The sequence below is a fragment of the Taeniopygia guttata genome, chromosome 29 (genome assembly GCF_048771995.1).
Source record: "Taeniopygia guttata chromosome 29, bTaeGut7.mat, whole genome shotgun sequence".
Lineage (NCBI taxonomy): Eukaryota > Metazoa > Chordata > Aves > Passeriformes > Estrildidae > Taeniopygia > Taeniopygia guttata.
The window spans coordinates 3,766,204-3,784,446 of NC_133054.1; the positions used below are offsets into that span (position 1 = coordinate 3,766,204).

An 18,243-nucleotide genomic window follows, 5' to 3' on the forward strand; every position below is an offset into this window, starting at 1 on the left:
CCTTCTGTCCACGATGGGGCTGAGACTGGGATCACTGGGGGTGTTCAGGGCAGCACACGAGGGGGACTGGGGAGGTGGGACACGGTCAGGGGCTTTGCAGTGGGGACAGGATTTGGGGCTGGGCTGTGGCTCGGCATTTGAAATCACCCCCTGGAGGCAGAGTGACCAGAGCTGGGTTTGGGATTCTCCAGGTGGAAAGCAGCATCTCCCCGTTGGGTGATGCCTCCCAGCTGCTGGGACACAGCTTTGATGCTCCCACTGCTCCCTCTCCAGCCCCCAGTGAGGTGGTACCTGGTTCCCAGCCCCAGTTTGATTCCTGGGAACCCCATTTGCAGCAGAACCTTGTGAGCGCACCAGGAGCCCCTCAAACCCCACAGATCCCACTATGGCAGTGCCATGAAGCTCCTGCGCTATCCCAGCCCAGTGCCTGAGGGATCTGGGCACTTCTGGCCAAGCAGGACCCTCTCCCTCTCCTCATCCATGCAGGTGGTCCCAGGAAAAAGCAGCCAGAGCCTGGATCTTGCGTTTCCACCCATTTATTTGGGAAGCGGCACCAAAATGTTGTGTAATAAATTAAAGCAGAGGCCATGTGGGTGCATGAGGAAGGGGAAGGCAGAGTGGGATCTTTGGCAGAGAGGATGGAGCACCAGGGAATCCCAACAGCTGCAGGAACCGAAAGCAGGAATAGCTGCAAAACCAGCGGCACAAACCAAATCTGTACCTTGAGTGTGGTGTTGGAGGTAAAGTTTGAGGCAGACCTCCCCTTATGGAGGCACCAGGCTGGGGTGGGAGCAGGGGAGGAAAACATAAACCCGGGAGAAGCACACAGGACCTGGAAGCTTGCTCCTCACAGCTCTGTGGTCTCCAGGGATCAGAGAACTTTGTCCTGTCACCGCTGTTTTGGGGTTCTTGATGAAGCCATACCCTTCATCCTCCTCTCCCAGGCCTGTTATTTGTGCCCCGTTCCCAAAACCAGGCCTGAACTGGCTGCAGGAAGGTTTGTTCCAGAAGGAAACACGCGGGACCGCCTTGTCCTGCAGATCCCCACGTGGAGGAAGCAGCTCCGTTTCTGCATCTCACTCTGTCCCCAGGGAAGCCACATCCTAACCCCTCCTCAGACCCTGGATGTGAACCAAGGGGGGTTCACTCCCCACCAGAGGGGAATAGAGCACCAGGAATGTGGGATCAGCTTGGGAACAGTGCAGGCAGGGATGCCCAGAGTCATCAACACCCACAGCCCACCTCGGGCAGCCTGATGTTGTTTGGCTCTGTCCCACATGTCCCCAAAGCCCCCTGCCCCAGGCACTCTCCAGAGAGAGACCCTCCCTGTCCCGACCCTTCCAAAGGGGTCCACGAGGGCTGCCTGCAGCTCCCGGAGCTCTCCAGCTCCGCCTGGAGAAGGGGTGGGTCCCACCACAGCTCCCCCAGCCCTAACTACAGCCACAAGCATCAACAATCATGTCGGGAATGTCAGTCTTGACAATATTGCTGTTGCGATCGAAGTAGAGGACGGAGAGCGGGCGGCGCCGCGTGGGCACGCAGCAGGAGTGCCCCGAGGCCTGGACGTTGTTGGCTTTGACGAGGTTGAAGACGGCTGTGTGGAAGGAAGAGGCCATGCCAGGGCTGCCCGCCACGTGCAGAGGGCACTGGCCCACACAGTAATTTATTTGGTAGCCCTCGGGCTTGATGATCCAGTCGTTCCAACCGATGTCACGGAAATCCACGTAGTAATCCTTGCGGCAGCAGAGGTTGGAGTTGTGGCTGCAGCGGAGGCTGCGCTTGGCCACGCGGTGTTGGGGCTCCCTCACCTTCACCTTGGCCACCAGGAAGGGCTGGTGGGACCAGCTGGCGTTGAGCTGGGCCATGACATCTCTCCCATCGCCGCGGCTCTCCAGTTCCAGCCGCAGGGTGCGGCTCTGCCCCTGGAAGAAGCTCTGCAGGGTGGGCAGGAGGGGGAAGGAGCGCCAGCCGCTGCCCGTGGTGCTCAGCTGCCTCTCCCCCAGCAGCGTGAGGTTGCCCCCCGCCACAGCCCCGGTTTCACCGGCCAGGAAGGTCCTGAGGGTGAGGCTGGCCCGGGGCACTCGCAGGTAGAGCCAGAGCTGAGCCTGCAGGATGCGAATGTCCTGGTCCTGCGCTTGGCTGAACTGGAACTGCAGCCCCAAACTGGAGGGAGATGTGAGATCTGAGGGGAGAAAGGGAGAAAGGGATGAGGAGGTGAGCGCTGAGGGAATTGCAGCCCCAAACTGGAGAGAAATGTGAGATCTGAGGGGAGAAAGGGATGAGGAGGTGAGCACTGAGGGATGCTCCCCGGCCACCCGGCGGGTCCAGACGTCCAGCTTTGTCTGTCCTCCACCCCGCCCTGGGAAAGCAGAGCCTGCTCTCACCTGGCCCTTCTTCTCACGGGGTGAGGCTGCAAAGTGCTTCCAGCTCCCCACACCAACCCTGCAGCTCCCAACTCCAACTGCTCAGGAGTCCCAGGCACCCTGAGGACCCTCATATTTCGGGGGGACCGGCGTTGCATCCCGGCAGGAACAGGAGAGGGACCACCTCCCCCTCCCGGGCTGAGCCCCCGCGCAGCATCAGCCCCGGGCTGACTCCCGAGCCACGCACAGCCCGCGTGGCCCCGGTCCCCGCGTCCCTGGGGGTCCCCAAGGCTCAGGACACGGACCCCTCGCCCCGGGGCTCACCGGGCTCTCCCGCGCCCCACCTGTCTCCGCGAAACTGATGATCTCGTAGCTCTGCTCCTCCTCCTCCTCCTCGCCGGTAACCCCGGAGCTCCGGCGGGCGCCTCCCGCCTGCAGCCGCCGCAGGGCGCGGGTCACGGCGGCGCGGGGCACAGCGTGGGCGAGCCGCGGCCGGTCACGGAGCCGCAGCTTTTCCAGCAGCTGCTTCTTGGCCACCTCCTCCAGCAGCCGCCGCTCCGCTCCCGCCGGGCACGACGGGCAGCGGGGCTCGGCCGCCGCGCACAGAACCGCGGCCAGCAGCAGCCACGGGCCCGGGCCGTGCGCCGCCATCCGCGCCCACCGGACACGGGATGAGCACCGGGAGCGGCACTGATGGGGCGGGACCGGCACCGGCACCGAGGGACCGGCGCAGACCTCGCGGGAGCGGCGTGACGGGACCGCGTGGATGGGACGGGAGCGGCACCGGGAGCGGCACCGGGAGCGGCGCGGCGCGGTCCGCTTTGGGCACCGGCGGCCGGGGGCGGTCCCGCCGCCCCCCCGCCCCCCGCCATTGGCCGCCGCACCCGCCCGTCCCGTCCCGTCCCGTCGGGGATTACCGGGATTAGCACCCCATCCCCGCCTCCCCGCGGGGGGGGCGGTGAGCAGCCCCCCATCCTCCCCCGTTCCCGGTCACGCCAAAACCGTCGGAGGAGCCCCACGGGGGGCCGAGCAGCGGCTCCCGCCGGGCCCGCGTGGGTTGGACACGAGTGGAGGGTGCGGGTCGTACAGGGGAAGTTCACGCGGGTGTGCGCGGGTGGGCGAGGGGCTCTGCGTGGGCTGGGATCTGCCTGCGGGGCACCCTGGCACCTTCCCACGGCGAAGAGAAAGCCCGGCCAGCCCCACCAGGGGCAGCGGGATTCTCCAAAACTGTCAGGGGGTGAAATGCCGGCCGGTGGAGGAGCCCCAGCACCGGAGCGGGCAGCCGGAGGGATCCCAGCTCAGCTGCCCATCCCTGGATGCCACAGAGCTGCCCCAGCCTGGGCACTGCCCCGCGGGCACCCCCGAGCCGTTCTGGCAGGGACAGTCCTGTTGGGTGCTGACAGAGGACCCGGGGGGCTCCCGGGATGACCCTGCTGCTCCTGGGGGTGTCACATCTCTGGGCTTTTGTTACCCCCAGCAGCTGATGGGTTCTTCTGGGGTCTGAGCCCACCCCTCGCACCACCTGGTGCTTCCTCAGCCCAGGGCAGAGCTGAAGGTCCAGTGAATGCATGCACTGTGTTCCCTCCTCCTCACAGAATAAAAAGGGGATTTGTGTGTCCCCTGAGGACCCAGGAGGTGACAGCCAGTGTCACATCAACCTGAAGATGTTTCTCGGACTCTTTGGAGCAGGATGTGCAGGCTGAGGCAGGGCAGGGGCTGGCAGAAACCTCCCAAAAGTGATGCAAGATGCCACGGTGTTGGGGGATTGGCAGTGCCCAGCTGGAGCAGGGAGCCCAGGGAACTTGAAGCCCTGCCAGGCCAGTGCTCCAACATGTCCTGTGCCCACTGCGCCGTGCTCCAAGGTCTTGACCACACGGAGCCCCTGGCCCTGGCCAAGCCAGAGGTGCCATGTAAACAGAGTCTGGGAAAAAGCACCCACCGGAGGTGATGCAACCTCGGAGCAAGGGGCAAAGGGCTCAGCTGGCTGGGCCCGCTGGCAGCTCCCAGAATAGCCCAGGAATGTCAACAGAGAGGAACAAACGGGCACAGGCTGGCCCGGGAGCACAGATCCCACAGGGCCTGGGAGCCCTGGCCATGGGCAGGACGGGATGGAGCGGGTGGCACCTCCAGCCAGGCACAGGGCACACGTGCTCATGGGCAAAGATGCTCCCACATGGAGAGCAACTTCTTAAACCGCCTGCAGTGACAGGACCAGAGGCGATGTCTTCCCGCTGGCAGAGGACAGGGTTAGGTGGGATATGGGGGAGCAATTCCTCGCCGTGAGGTTGGTGAGGCACTGGCACTGGTTGCTTGGAGAAGCCCTCCCATCCCTGAAGTGTTCAAGGCCATGTTGGACAGGGTTGGAGCAACCTGGCATGGTGGAAGGTGTCCTTGCCCGTGGTAAGGGCTGGAACTGGATGAGCTTTAAGGCCCTTTCCAACCCAAACCATCCCGGACTCTATGATGCACACTTCCACATGTTCAGGCCCCCTCTCAAATTGTCGGGATACCTGCTCCGTGTTGGAAAAGCTCCTTGTGCCCCACACGCCCGTTCCATGCTGTGCTGTATTCCCCCATCCCTGCCAGCTCCCAGAGCCAGGGCTGGGGCTGTGGCACAGCAGGAAACAGGAGACAAAGTTTGGGAAAACGGATGAGGCGGTCTCCGGAACACCCACCCTCCATTCCAGACCGCCAGCGGGGTGTCCCCAAAGGGATTAACCCTATTGAACCTGCATGGGGCAGCACCCCATGAACCCCCACACCACCTCCAGCCCCAGCCCCTCACACCGTGTGCCCCCCGGCACGCTCCAGCCCCCAGATCTGGGGCAGGGGTCAGCGCGGAGCCGCGGCGGCTCTTGCACCCATTGCATAATTGTGTTGTTGATTAAGCGGTTCCCAGAAAGCAAAGCCCAGGCACTGACCTGACCAAAATACCCCCCAAGGTCCCCCCTGGGCCCAGCACCAGGGGCACACATGGCTCCGGGGCCTCTGACCCCGTGGCCATCGGGGCGAACGTGGCACCTGCTGACCTGACCCGGAGATGACAATGGCTGGGCTAAGCCAGGACCCCCCAAGAGTTTGTGCAGCAGCACCTGAGCATGGCTCGTGGAATCATGGAATCATGGAATCATGGAATCGTGGAATCATGGAATCATGGAATCATGGAATCATGGAATCATTAAAGCTGGAATAGCCTGGGTCATTGAGCCCAACCCAGCACAGCCAAGGCCACCACTAAACCACGTCCCCAGCTGCCACATCCACATGTTTTTGAACACTTCCAGGGATGCTGGCTCCACCACTGCCCTGGGCTACCCATTCCAGGCTGGGTCACCCTTTCCATGGTGAAATTTTCCTTAATCTCCAATCTAAACCTCTCCTGTCACAACTTGAGGCTGTTTCCTCTTGCCCTGCTGCTCGTTCCTCGGGGAAAAGCACCAGTCACCAGAGCAGTGGCACTGGCTGGGAATGGGCATGAGACTGGGAATTAAACATTAACTCTTTTCAAGGCAAGGGAAGGGACTGTTAGAAATTCCCACCCCTCCTGGGAGCTGGACCTGCCCAGGGGGCACTTGGCACAGTGTGCTTGGACCTTTGCTTCAGAGGCTGTTGATTCTGGAAAAGGGTCCTTCCAGCATATTTGTCCCCTCCTGGAGTGGAGACCAAAGGGACATCGTATCTGTCCCCATCTGTGTCACATCTGCATCTGGATTGATTCCACAGGTGCCATGTCCCCACGGCTTTGCTGTGCTGGGGGCTGCAGGGTGGGCTCCCCACTGGCCTTACTGGTCCCAACAGGAAAATCTCCCAGCACTGGGCCTGAGCCACTCCTTCCAAAGCCCCCTGGGAGATCAGGGGACAGCAGCAGAGCACGGTGTCATGGCAGGGAGGAAGGATCCCTGGCTCCAGTCACCCTTCCCTGACTGCACCTTGACCACTCTGCATGGGAAGAGCCACTTTGGAATTCCTGAGCCTTGGCCACCCCGTGCTGTGGGTGAGGAAGGGGCTGTCGGCTGAATCCAGGTTCCTCTTTCCCATGGGAGTGGGACAAACCTCAGCTCAGCATCTCAGGCTTGTGCTGCTTGAGCTGTAGGGCCACCAGGACCAGCCAAGGGCTCTCTTGTCCCTTCCCTGGTCCCTGCGTGCCCACGGCTGCTGCATCCCAGGAAGCTTGGCACTGGCTCCAGGGAAGCTGTTTGTTCAATAAATATAGACAGCGAAATGAGGAGTTGGAAAAAGAAGGGATAAAACAAACACCAAACCCTCTCTGGCTTTGCGCAAGCGGCCTTGGATCCCAGACGGGATCGATCCCCGAGCCTTCCTCCCGTCCCCCGTGGCAGCAGCACCTGGATCTGGGGAGATGGGGGTTCCTGCTCCAGCAGGGCTGTGGCAGGATGTGTGCAATGCTGTCACACGCTTGTGACCCTCCCGTCCCTTCCATCCCTTCCCACATCGCCGGTCCTCCGGGACGACGCATCCCTGCTCCAGCCGGGGCTGCTCGTGGCCTGTGAGAACCCCAGGACTGATTCAGGGGTCTCGTGTGGTGGTAAAATCTCTCCTCCAGCCTTTGCTTCCAAAGAAAACTCCGCAGCCTCTTGTTGTTGGGTCTCAAGGCAGTTTATTGCTGGTTATCTAAAAGATTTTCTTTGTGGGCTGCGGCTGTTTTGGTCAGCGGCCCAGGCAGAAACACACACCCTGACACCCTCACTGTCCGGTGTCTTCTCTCTCCCCGCCCAGGGCTGCTGCTATCTTTTATATGATATATTACGTGTTATATATTTACAGATTTTCCCCAATACCTACTATCTATGTTACAAGGTGCTTTTCTACTCTAAACCAACCTGTGAGTGCCAACATCACCAAGAACATGGAGGTAAGGAAGAAGAAGGAGGAAGAACAGGATCAAGCCCACTTTCCTCCATCTTAGAACCTCTGACCCCCCTGTACAAAGTAAAACCCCCCTGTACAGGTGTTAAAGCCCCCCTGTGCAATACTAAAAAATTTCCCCCTCTAATTTGTAGCTACTTCTACTACACTATCTAACCCTGTGTGACTGCTTGTTCCACCTTCAAACTTGGTAACTCATTCCATGGCTCAAACCCAAAATCACAGCTGTTTCCAGCTGCTTGCCAGGGTCTAAAATGCTTCTGACCAAGGCCTGGGACCTCTGAAAATGTCTGAGGGACGTTTTGAGCTCCGACGGTGGCCTGTGGCTCGCTCCTCCTGGAGCAGGCAGAGGATGTGAGGCTCGGTGGGGAGAGGGTCTGAGAGCACCTCCTCACTCTTCTGACCCTGGACCAGTTCTGTCCCAGCCTCTGGGGTTGGTTGGCAACCCCTGGAGGTGGATCTCAGGACTGAGGTAGGTCACCTGGCAGGGGACATGGGGGTCCCCATTCCACTGGGGCTTCATGGGAGCACCTGCTACAAGTGGCCAAGCCCTGTCACCCGCTCCTGGCTCCTCTTCATCGTTCTTCACATGCACAGTGTTCATCCTGCCCCGGCTCCAGGACATCTGCTCATGGCTCATCGTCCTGGAGTGGGCAGTGGATGCAAAGCTGGGTGGGGAGAGGACCTGGCACCATCTCCTCCCTCTGCTGACCCTCTCCCCACCTGGATCAGCCGTGTCCTGGCCTCTGTGGTTGGTTGTCAGCACCTGCAGGGTGAACCCTAAAGCTGAAGTCACCCCTCAGGGATCACGCCAGGACCCCCACCCCAAATGTCCCACCCCAGCGCCCTCTCCCCCCTTTTCCTGTCCTCGCACATGGGGGACACGTGGGGAGGGGTGGAGAAACCCGAACCCGCGGTTAGGTAACGGGGCAGAGGTGTCGGAGCCGCCCTTTGTCCCCCGCTCTCACGGCCCTGACCTGTCCCAGTGCGCTGTCACCGGCTGGCGAGGGGCAGCGGGCCAGGGAGGAGCCGAGGGGATGCTCTGCAGTGGAGGAATACAGCGTTCCCGAATTCCCGAATTCCCGCAAATTTCATCAAGGGATTCAACAAACTCCAGACACTGATTTGTTCTCCCTCATCACCAAAAAAGAAAATCTTATTAACATATGGACTCTGAATAGAAGAAAAGACTGATTGCTGAAATCTTGGCCTCAGGCAGAATTTTCCCTATAAAAACCGAATTTTCCCTATAAAAACCACTTGTGCCAGATGGAGGTGTGTGGGCATGGAGGAAAACCTCTGCTGAGGCTGACTTTTGGTGCTGACCCCGGGCTCGGCTCTGCTCTTTCCTCGTGGCTGGCTAGATAGAATTTGATTGCAAAATAAATATTTTATTTTTCATATTAATTTGGCTGGACAAATTTTCATTTATAACACCCTTGATGCTTCACCCGCAGGAGGAGAAACCCCCTCGGCAGGGCCGGGAAGGGGGAGCCCCGTCCCGCCGTGTCCCGTCCTCCTCCCAAGCGCTCAGCGCTGCTCAGGTGCAGCCGCAGGAGTCCACGATCATGTCGGGGATGTCGGTCTTGACGATGTTGCTGTCGCGGTCGTAGTAGAGCAGGGAGAGGGGCCGGCGCTGGGTGGGAACGCAGCAGGAATCCACGGCCGCCGCCGCGCTCGCCACCTTGACCCGGTTGAGGACGGCGGTGTGGAAGGAGGCGGCGAGGCCGGGAATCGCGGCCATGTGCAGCGGGCACAGCCCCGCGCAGTAATTCATGTGGTACCCCTCGGGCTGGATGATCCAGTCCTCCCAACCGATCTCCTTGAAGTCCACAAAGAATTCCCGGCGGCAGCACGTCCGCGAGGCCGCGCCGCAATCCACGCCGCGCCGACGGACGCGGTGCGGAGTCCTGGCCTGGGCTTGGGCCACCACGAATGGCCAGTGGGGATCGCCGTGGTGGGACGGGAGAGGGGAACCCCAGTCCTCTGGCACCTCCAGTTCCACCGTCAGCCGCGGGCTCTGCTGGCCGAAGAGGCTCCGGACGGCTGCTCCGATGTCCAGCGTGGTCCAGCCGGGTCTCCGCACCTCCAGCCGCGTCTCGCTGGCCGCCGTCGAGTTCGCCCCCGCCGGGTCCGGCCGCAGGAGCCGGACGGTGACAGGCTGTGCCCCGTGGCCGGGACTGGCCCAGAACAGGTACAGGGTGGCCTGCTGGAGCTCCGTGCTCCCGGCCACCTCCTGGGAGAAGCGGAAATGCAGGCGGACGCTGTGGGAAGTGGAGGATCCTGCACAGAGAAGCAAGAGAAGAGTCAGGAGTGACGTGAAGAGGGGACTGATCCTGTTCCACCCCTGTCATGGCAGGGACACCTTCCCCAATATTTCGAGTTGCTGCAAGCCTCGTTCAGCCTGGCCTGGGACAACTTCTCTGGGCAACCTGTGCCCACCCTTACAGGGAGGAGTTTCTTCCCAAAATCCCATTTAAATCTCTTCTTTTCCAATGTGACCCATTCCCCCTTGTCCTGGCACTCCAGGCCCTTGTCCAAAGTCCCTCTCCAGCTCTCCTGGAGCCCATGTAGGTACTAGAAGGGGCTCTGAGGTTTCCCCAGAGCCTTCCCTTCTTCCTTGGCTGCAGAGCTGCTGCTCCTCCTAGCTGGGAAAGGGCTGCTGGGGCCATGAGAGCACTCGGGGCTCCTGGCACAGCTCTGCCCATGAGGACACAACCCCCTGACCGCTCTGGGTTCACCCCCAGGCTCCATTCCAGCCAGGAGACAGCTCCCATTGTCCCCGAGTGAGGGAACACAACGTGCCACGGAGCAGCATTGTTCCTGCAGGGCTTTGAGGACACGGGGCCTGCGAGGGGAGAGGAGCCCCCCACCTCACCACGAGGAATTTGGGCTGGGAAAGTGAGGCTGCAGGATGCTCTGTGGGATCAGGTGGTGAGTCTGTGTCTCTCCAAGGAAAGCTGTCTGTGAGGAGTGGGATACTTTTTTTCCAGTGGTGATATTTTTTTTTTCAGGACTCCTGAGTGTGTTTTGGGGAGTTTTCTCTTCCCAGAAGCAGCAGATTTTGGAGTGAAATGAGGCACCCAGTGCTTTGGGTGGGATGTGGAGGCACAGTGAGCTGTGCAGCTCCATCCACACGCTACGGGCTGACAGGAAACCGAGGCTAAAAATCCCATTTTGGAAAACGTGGCCATATGACCCCTTCACCTCCAGCACAAGGGGGAGGGTTCAGCCGAAGCGGGCAGCAGGTGACACGGCAGAGCAGCACATCTGCACTCTGTGCCACCCTCCCACCCTGCGTGGTCCCCTTGGCAGGTTGGGGATCCCTCCCAGCTCCCAGCACAGCGTTCCCCCATCCCGCTGCCCATCCTGCATCCCCCCCGTGCCCCCCGTGCCCCCCGCGACCCCCACCCACAGGATGCGGGTTTTACTCACCGGGCTCAGCGAAGCTCAGCACCTCGTACCGGGGCCGGGCAGGGACGCGGCGGTCCCGGAGCATCCCGGGGGTGGCGGCCGCGTCCCAGCGCTGTGCCCGCATCCTGCGGAGCGCGGTCAGGAGAGATCCCCGGGCCGGCGGCTGCGGCACGCTGGGTCTGCCCGGTAAACCGAGCTTGGCCAGGATGCTCTGCTTGGCCAGAGCCAGCAGCGCGTCCCGCTGCGCCCCGGGGGCCAGCGCGGCCACCCCGCAGGCCGGACACCACCCGCCCCCGGCCGCAGCCGTCCGGAGGAGGCTCGGGAGAAGGAGAGCCACCGTGAGCAACATCTCCCGTGGCCAGAGGTGACAGCGTGGGAGTCCAGCGGTGTCCCAGAAGCAGAACGGGATGAGGCGGAGGGAGAGGGAGCGGAGCAGAGTGGCAGAACTGGACTGAGCGGGAGCGCGGGGCGAGGATGGGCTCGTTCTCCTCCTGACGTGGCCACAAATATTGGCTGATCCCGGCGGAGATAAACGCCCCTGAGTCCCGCCGGAGCCGCCCGGGCCGCTCCGGTTAAGGTGGAGCCGGACCGACGGTGCTGCTGCTCGGGGGGCGCGGAGCGGGGACATCGAGGTCACCCCGGTGCCACCCCGGTGCCACCTCGGTGCCACCTCGGTGCCACCCCGGCGGGGCGCGGGCAGAGACGTGGTGGGGACAGCGGGGGGATCCGGGGTGTCCTGGAGGTCCCCGTGCGGTATGGGGACCACGGAGGTGGGGCGGGAGGATCTCTGGAGGTCGGGGATCCTCAGAGAAGGGGGATTTTGGGGGGTCTTGGGGTCGTTGGACATGGGAGACCCCGACCAATGGGAGATCCCGGGGGATGGGGGATACTCCGAGAAAGGGAATCCCGGGTGGGTGGGGATTCCCGGCAGGATGAGAGATCCTTGGGGATAGGAGATCCACGGGGGGGATGAGAGATCCCTGGGAATGAGGGATCTCCAGAGACGTGGGACTCCCGGGGATGGAGAATCCCTGGGGAATTTGGACCTCGGGGAGATGTGGGACCCCTGGGGAATTTGGGATGCCGGGGATGGATGATCCTGGGGGTGCGGGATAGCCGGGGAATTTGGGACCCCCAGGGAGATATGAGACCCTGGGGACTTTGGGATCCCCGGGGATGTGGGATCCCTGGGGATGTGGCACCCCCGGGGAGCTGTGGGACCCCTGGGGAATTTGGGATCCCCGGGGATGGAGGATCCTGGGGGATGCGGGATCACCGGGGATGGAGGATCCCGGGGGATGCGGGTTCCTGGTGATGTGGCACCCCCGGGGAGCTGTGGGACCCCTGGTGAATTTGGGGTCGTGGGGGTCGGAGGGTCCCGGGGGATGCGGGTCCCTGGTGACGTGGGACCCCCGGGGAGATGCGGGTCCCTGGTGAATTTGGGGTCGCGGGGACGGAGGGTCCCGGGGGATGCGGACCCCTGGTGAATTTGGGGTGGCGGGGGACGGAGGGTCCCGGGGGATGTGGATCCCTGGTGATGTGGCACCCCCGGGGGATGCGGACCCCTGGTGAATTTGGGGTCTCGGGGGTCGGAGGGTCCCGGGGGATGCGGGTCCCTGGTGACGTGGGACCCCTGGTGAATTTGGGGTCCCGGGGGATGTGGGACCCCCGAGGGGGCCGAGCCGCGCTCCCGCGCGCGGGGGGCGTGGTCACGGCGGGTGGGCGGAGCATGGCGCTAGCCCCGCCCATCGCCCCGCCCCTTTCCATAAAAGGCGGCGCCGCTCCCTCCGCCCCGCCAGGGGGCGCCCCACGCCCCTCCCGCCGTCCCCGGCGCGTAGCGTCCCCCGGTTGCCACAGCAACGCGGGCGCGCAGGATGATGACGCAGCGCGCAGGGCGCGGTGACGCAGCGCGCACGCCGCGGGGGAGGGGCCGCCTCCTCTTTCCCTTTTTTTTTTTTCCCGTTTCTTTCCCCGTTTTTCCCCGTTCCGGCCGCCCTCCCCTCCCCCCTCCCCGTCCTGCCCTCCCCGCCGCCCCGCCCGGGCGGCCCGCGCTGGCCCAGGCCCGGCCCGGCCCGGGGTGGCGGCGGCGGCGGCCCCGCGGCGCAGGGCCCGGCCCGGCGCGGCCCGGTAAGTGCGGGGGGAGCGGGGCTGGGGGGGACGCGGCGATCGCGCTGCACCGGCACGGCGGCCACCGCCGGGACCCGCCCGCGGTGTGCCCGCTCCTTCCCCCGCGGGGGCAGCGCCACCGGGGCCGCTCCCGGGGGTGCTCCCGGCCGGGGCCGCTCCCGCCGGGGGTTCCCGGCCCGGGGCCGCTCCCGCCGGGGGTTCCCGGCCCGGGGCTGCCCCTCTCGGGGTCTCTTGCTGCGCGATCCGGTTCCTGCGCTGCCCTTCTTGGGGGTCGGTTCCTGATCTCCCTTCTCGGGGAGCGCTCGGTGCGGGTTCCCGTCCTGCCCCTCTCGGGGTCCGGTGCCCGTCCTGCCCCTCTCGGGGTCCGGTGCCCGGTCTCCCCTCTCGGTGCCCGGTGCCCGCCCTGCCCCTCTCGGTGCCCGGTGCCCGCCCTGCCCCTCTCGGTGCCCGGTCTCCCCTCTCGGTGCCCGCCCTGCCCCTCTCGGTGCCCGGTTCCCGGTCTCCCCTCTCGGTGCCCGCTCGCCGCTGCTCCCGGCGGGGTCTCCGGGCTCGCGGAGCCGCTTCCCGGGGCACGTTGGCGGAGCACGTGGAGCTGGAGCTGCCGGCACCGGGAAGAGCCACCGGGGCGATGCCACCGGCAGTGCCCGCGGAGAGCCGCAGGTGGGAGAGGAGCCCGGGGCCCTGCGGGGACCGAAGGTGCCCTGCGATGTTCTGGTGTCCTCACGGACAAACGTGTTTTATTTGAAATGCTTTTCCTGGAAGTGATTCCCAGTCCTGGGATCTCCCAACATTTGGGAAGGTGCTGCTTTGGAGGGTCTGTGCTGATTTGATGTATGGAAAAGTGGGTTTTTTGGGGCTTTTTTTGGTGTTTCTAGCCCTGGAAATTTAAATCTTCCCAGGGATTCTGGTTTTGGTACCTGCAGGAATTTGGGCTGAGGGTCACAGTTGTTTCTGTCCCCTGGCTGGAGGTGTCGTAGTTAATTAAAGTGCTAATTAAAGCGTCCTCGGGTCTGTTTGAAATGTGCTGGTAGAAGTTTGTGCTTCTGAGCTTCTGCTGGAGCTGGTGGGCTGCGGGAAGGAACATCACCAGAACCCTCGGTGCTCATTCCTGAGCACTTTGGCTCCTGGGGAATTTAAATTTCCTGGCTCCCAGTTCGGTTTCCTGGCTCAGCCCTGGTGTGGGCTCCACCTCCCTCTCCTCTTCCAAGATCTCCCTGTGCCGGTTCCTAATCCTGGGAGCTGATTTTCCTCTGCCTAATCCCACTGACCTGTTGCTGTAGGGATCCTCTTAACGCCGGCGTGGATCAGCTCAGGGGCACAGGAGCTTTTCCACGAGCTCTGCTCCTGGAATACTTTGGTGATTCTGCAGTGGTGACAAAAAGGTGACAAAAAGGGAAGAACAAGGCGGATTTTTGGCCAACGTGCAGCAAACCAGGTGCAGAGTGGGGATTCCACACTGCTGAAATCCCTGGGATGCTGTGGGCTGAGGATTTGGGATTCTGCTGAGGCTCACAGGAATTGTTTGTTCCTGGTGCTGTCACTGGAAGAGGGGTTGGAAGGAATTGCAGATCCCTGGAAGTGTCCAGGGCTGGGCTGGTGGAACTGGATGAGCTTTAAAATCCCTCCCAGCCCAAACCACTGCAGGATTCCCTGGTTAGAGGGGCTGACCTGGACGGGGAGGAAACGGCTGGTTTTCTCTTTTTGGATGAATTCCCGAGTGTGGGGAAATGAATTTGGAGAAAATTCTCCAAACCTAACAGCAAGCTCACACAGTGTGCATCCGTATACAAACCTTGAGATGAGAAATGCTGACTTAGAACTGCCATAGAATAAAACATTGTTGAAAGAGAAACAGAACTAGAAACAAGTTTCAAAAGATGGCCTTACAAATAAGACAAAAAACTTTGGAGAAATAGAACTATAAGAGTTGCATTGTTATAAGACCCATGAAGAATATTTTTTGATGATTGACTTTAAGGTATTTACAACAGTGTAGCTAAAACTGATAGACCAAAAACCACTTATAATATATTGTAATTAAAAAAGAGTTGACTTCTAATTAAAATAGTGTCAATTTAAACATCTGTATTGTCTCAGCCTTCACATGAGACTGAAAACAGAATGAAAGTTTTTAAAGCACCTCTCAATTACCCCATCTCTGAATCAAAAAGAGCCATAAAACCACACCCGGGGGAGGAGCAGCCCCTCGGGCTCTCTGCTCCTGAAATACTTTGGTGATTCTGCAGTGGTGACAAAAAGGTGACAAAAAGGGAAGAACAAGGCGGATTTTTGGCCAACGTGCAGCGAACCAGGTGCAGAGTGGGGATTCCACGCTGCTGAAATCCCTGGGAAGCTGTGGGCTGAGGATTTGGGATTCTGCTGAGGCTCACAGGAATTGTTTGTTCCTGGTGCTGTCACTGGAAGAGGGGTTGGAAGGAATTGCAGATCCCTGGAAGTGTCCAGGGCTGGGCTGGTGGAACTGGATGAGCTTTAAAATCCCTCCCAGCCCAAACCATTGCAGGATTCCCTGGTTAGAGGGAGGAAAGTGCCGTGCTGATGGATGAATTCCCGAGGGAGGAGCAGCTCCTGGGGCTCGCTGCTGCTGCCTGGGAGCAGTGGAGAATATCCAGGGCCAGCCCCTCCTTCCAGCTGTGACACCGGATCCCCCCTTGGAATCGAGTTCCCCTTTTAGCACTGCTGCCATTTGTGTTGCTAAATTTAAGGTGGTGGCAGTGCTGCTATTCCAAAGCCCCGGTTTGGAGGGGGAAGGTGCCTAAATCACCCCTTGGTGGTGCCTAAACCACTGCTCCCAGCCCCAGTGCAGTTCACTGCACCTCAGTATCTCGTTTAATATTAATTAAAGCCAGATCAGCGCTCATTTGAATAAATTGATTGGGTTTTAATTGTTTTCAAGGAGGAGGTGGCTGTCCCGGGGGCACCACAGAGGGATCAATGTCCAAACTTTCAGAGCAGCTTTGGGAGCTCTTCTCCCACCTCAGGCACTCCAGTGCAGCACGTTTGGGTCCCTCAGTGAGTTGTTCCCAAGTAATTTGGAGCAGGAGGTGCAGCCAGAGGCAGGGAACACAGCTTGGCACCTTGAAGACTTCTCAAAATGTTGTTTTTTTTTTTGGCTAAAGAGAAACTGAATAAATTGATCTTGCCAATATTCAGGGCTGCTGGTACTTCCCCTGCATTCCTGTGCCAAGGTGCTTTTCTTGCCTTAAATTCTTCCCGAAGATCCATTTCTGGCTGGATCCAAAGGCTCCAGCAGAGGTTGAAACCCATGTTTAAATGCTTTAATGCCTGTTGAGATGATCCTGAGCCTCTCACCATAGCTGCAGGGGCAGAACTCTCAGTGCATTCATTGCCCAAGGGAATTAACAGTGGGAAGTGTTGATGTTCTCCGTGTTTGTGGCAGCCCTGGCAGGGAGGGGGATGTTGGCAAGAAACAAAAGTATGGGACAGGTGGATTCGACTCCTACATTGGTCTGAATCTTTTTTTAAGGATGGATTTTGGAAGTGCCTGTTGGTGTTTGGTAAAGACTTAGAGAGTCAGAGACCTCCAGGTGCCTGGAGTGTATCTGGAGGAGGACAGTGGAGCCTGGGAAGGGCTGGAGCAGCACGAGGAGGGTCTGGAGAACTTCTGAGGGAACTGTAGGGGCTCAGCCTGGAGAAAAGGAGGCTCAGGGGGAACCTTCTGCCTCTGCACAACTCCCTGACAGGAGAGTGCAGCCAGGTGGGGCCTGGCTCAGCTCCCAGGGAACAAGGACAGGACAAGGGGAAACGGCCTCAAGTTGCACCAGGGAAGATTTGTCTTGGAATTTTTCCATGGAAAGGGTGCTCAGGTATTGGAAGGGGCTGCCCAAGGAGGTTTGGAGTCCCCATCCTTGGAGGTGTCCAAGGGCTGAAGGTGGCACTCAGGGCTCTGGTGGGAATCAGGCCCAGCCTGGACTCGATGGTCCTGGAGGCTTTTCCAACATCAGTGATTCCACAGTTCTGTGGAACAAGTGGCAGACCTGACAGTGCTTGACAACCTGACACTTCTTGACCATTCTTTCCATGAACAAATCCCTCCTGATGTCCATCCTGGACCTCCCCTGGCACAACCTGAGGCCGTTTCCTCTCCTTGTGGTGTGCCCTGGGAGCAGATCCTGGCTCTGCTGTCCCACCAGGGAGTTGTGGGGTGAAAATTCCCTCCTGAGCCTCCTTTCCACCAAGGCAGTTCCAAAGCCTGAGCAGCTTTTCGAGGAGGAAATTCCTCCTGATGTCCACCCTGAACCTCTCCTGGAGGAATTTGGGGCTGTTTCTTTTCCTCCTGCTGTTCCTGGGAGCAGATCCCAACCCCGCTCTCCCATCAGGGAGTTGTGGGGTGGAAATTCCCCCCTGAGCCTCCTTCCCTCCAGGCTGAGCCCCTTTCCCGGCTCCCTCAGGGCCTCTCCAGCCCCTTCTCCTGCTGCTCCAGCCCTTCCCCAGCTCTGGCCACGCTCCAGCCCCTCGATGTCTCTGGCCGGGGGGGCCCAGGGCTGGAGCCAGCACTGGAGGGGCCCCAGCAGTGCCAGCACAGGGGGACAATCCCTGTGCCCACGGCTGGGACAGCCCAGGTGCCACCCTGGCCACACCTGGGCACACCTGGGCTCTGTCCAGCCGCTGGCACCAGCGCCCCCAGAGCCTTTCCCAGCTCTCCAGCCCCTCTCCCCCAGCCTGGAGTGTTCCATGGGGATGTGATCCACATGCAGGACCCAACACTTGAGCTGAGTGAGTTTCCCTCTCCCCCAACCCTCCTGCATCTTTCCTTGCACCTTCCCTTGCATCCCTGGCTGGGAGCCAGCCCTGCCTGGATTTCTGTCCAGCTGAGGGCACAGGCTGGGCATCCCTCGTGCCTCTCAGCACCAGGATTCCCGGGGTGATGGATCCAGGAGTTCCTGGGAAGGGCAGCTCCGTCCCCATCCGGGAGCAGGAGCTGTCTGTGTGCCGCAGGCTGAGTCACTGCTGCTCCTTCCCGGAGAATTTCGGGGATGATTGAGTGTGGGCAGGCCCAGCCCACTCCACACAACAGCTCCATTAAGGTTTTTTTAATGAAGTTTTTCAATTTTTGCTCTTGCTTTGACATATTTTTTCTTTGAGGAATTAATTTCTCCTGAGCTGAGTTTAGACACAAAATCCACTTTGTTTGGGAAGGTGTTACCCTAAAACTGCCCTCTCTTGGGGAGGCTTCAGGCAGGAAATTCCATGAGGAAATGGGATCTTGTGCTGCCTGCTTCCCTGTGTTCAAAGGAGCAGGAGCTCTGAGCCCAATCCTGTTGGGATTTAACCCTGGATGGGGGAAAAGTGGGGAGCGTGGAAAAGGAAGATCCAGAATGTGGGGAATGCTGAGGTGTTTGTGTCCTGCCTCTGTGACTGGTTTGGTTTCTCCAGCCTCATCCTGCTCTGTCTATTTAAATACATCTCTATG

At 60.6% G+C, this 18,243-nt stretch overlaps 3 protein-coding genes across 3 annotated transcripts in view; 1 reads left to right on the top strand and 2 right to left on the bottom strand.

Annotated features, from left to right (window-relative positions):
• Window positions 1–520: 520 nt before the first annotated feature.
• On the bottom strand, window positions 521–3,170 carry LOC100220137 (inhibin beta C chain). Its single transcript, XM_002199879.5, has 2 exons — window positions 2,708–3,170; window positions 521–2,182 (listed from the first exon to the last, which is right to left on the bottom strand). Exons 1-2 carry the CDS (start codon window positions 3,012–3,014, stop codon window positions 1,431–1,433), a joined length of 1,059 nt encoding a protein of 352 aa, XP_002199915.5. The 5' UTR covers window positions 3,015–3,170; the 3' UTR covers window positions 521–1,430.
• Window positions 3,171–8,620: 5,450 nt separating this feature from the next.
• On the bottom strand, window positions 8,621–11,292 carry LOC100223012 (inhibin subunit beta C). The gene is given in 4 exon segments (XM_002199875.5): window positions 8,621–9,533; window positions 10,686–11,076; window positions 11,078–11,229; window positions 11,232–11,292. Coding segments are annotated over 4 exon segments (1,347 nt in total). The 3' UTR covers window positions 8,621–8,790.
• Window positions 11,293–12,546: 1,254 nt separating this feature from the next.
• R3HDM2 (R3H domain containing 2) overlaps window positions 12,547–18,243 on the top strand; it is a 43,867-nt gene continuing 38,170 nt past the window's right edge. The window contains exon 1 of the mRNA XM_030259317.4: window positions 12,547–12,791. The gene's annotated coding sequence lies outside the window, so the exon portion shown is untranslated. The remainder of the gene's footprint in view (window positions 12,792–18,243) is intronic.

What these genes read in the sequence shown, in the direction of transcription:
- LOC100220137 (XM_002199879.5), bottom strand. Translation starts at nt 3,014, where the DNA reads ATGGCGGCGCACGGCCCGGGCCCGTGGCTGCTGCTGGCCGCGGTTCTG. An exon ending in CATCAGTTTCGCGGAGACAG is followed by an intron (nt 2,183 to 2,707) that starts GTGGGGCGCGGG and finishes TTCTCCCCTCAG; the next exon opens with ATCTCACATCTCCCTCCAGT.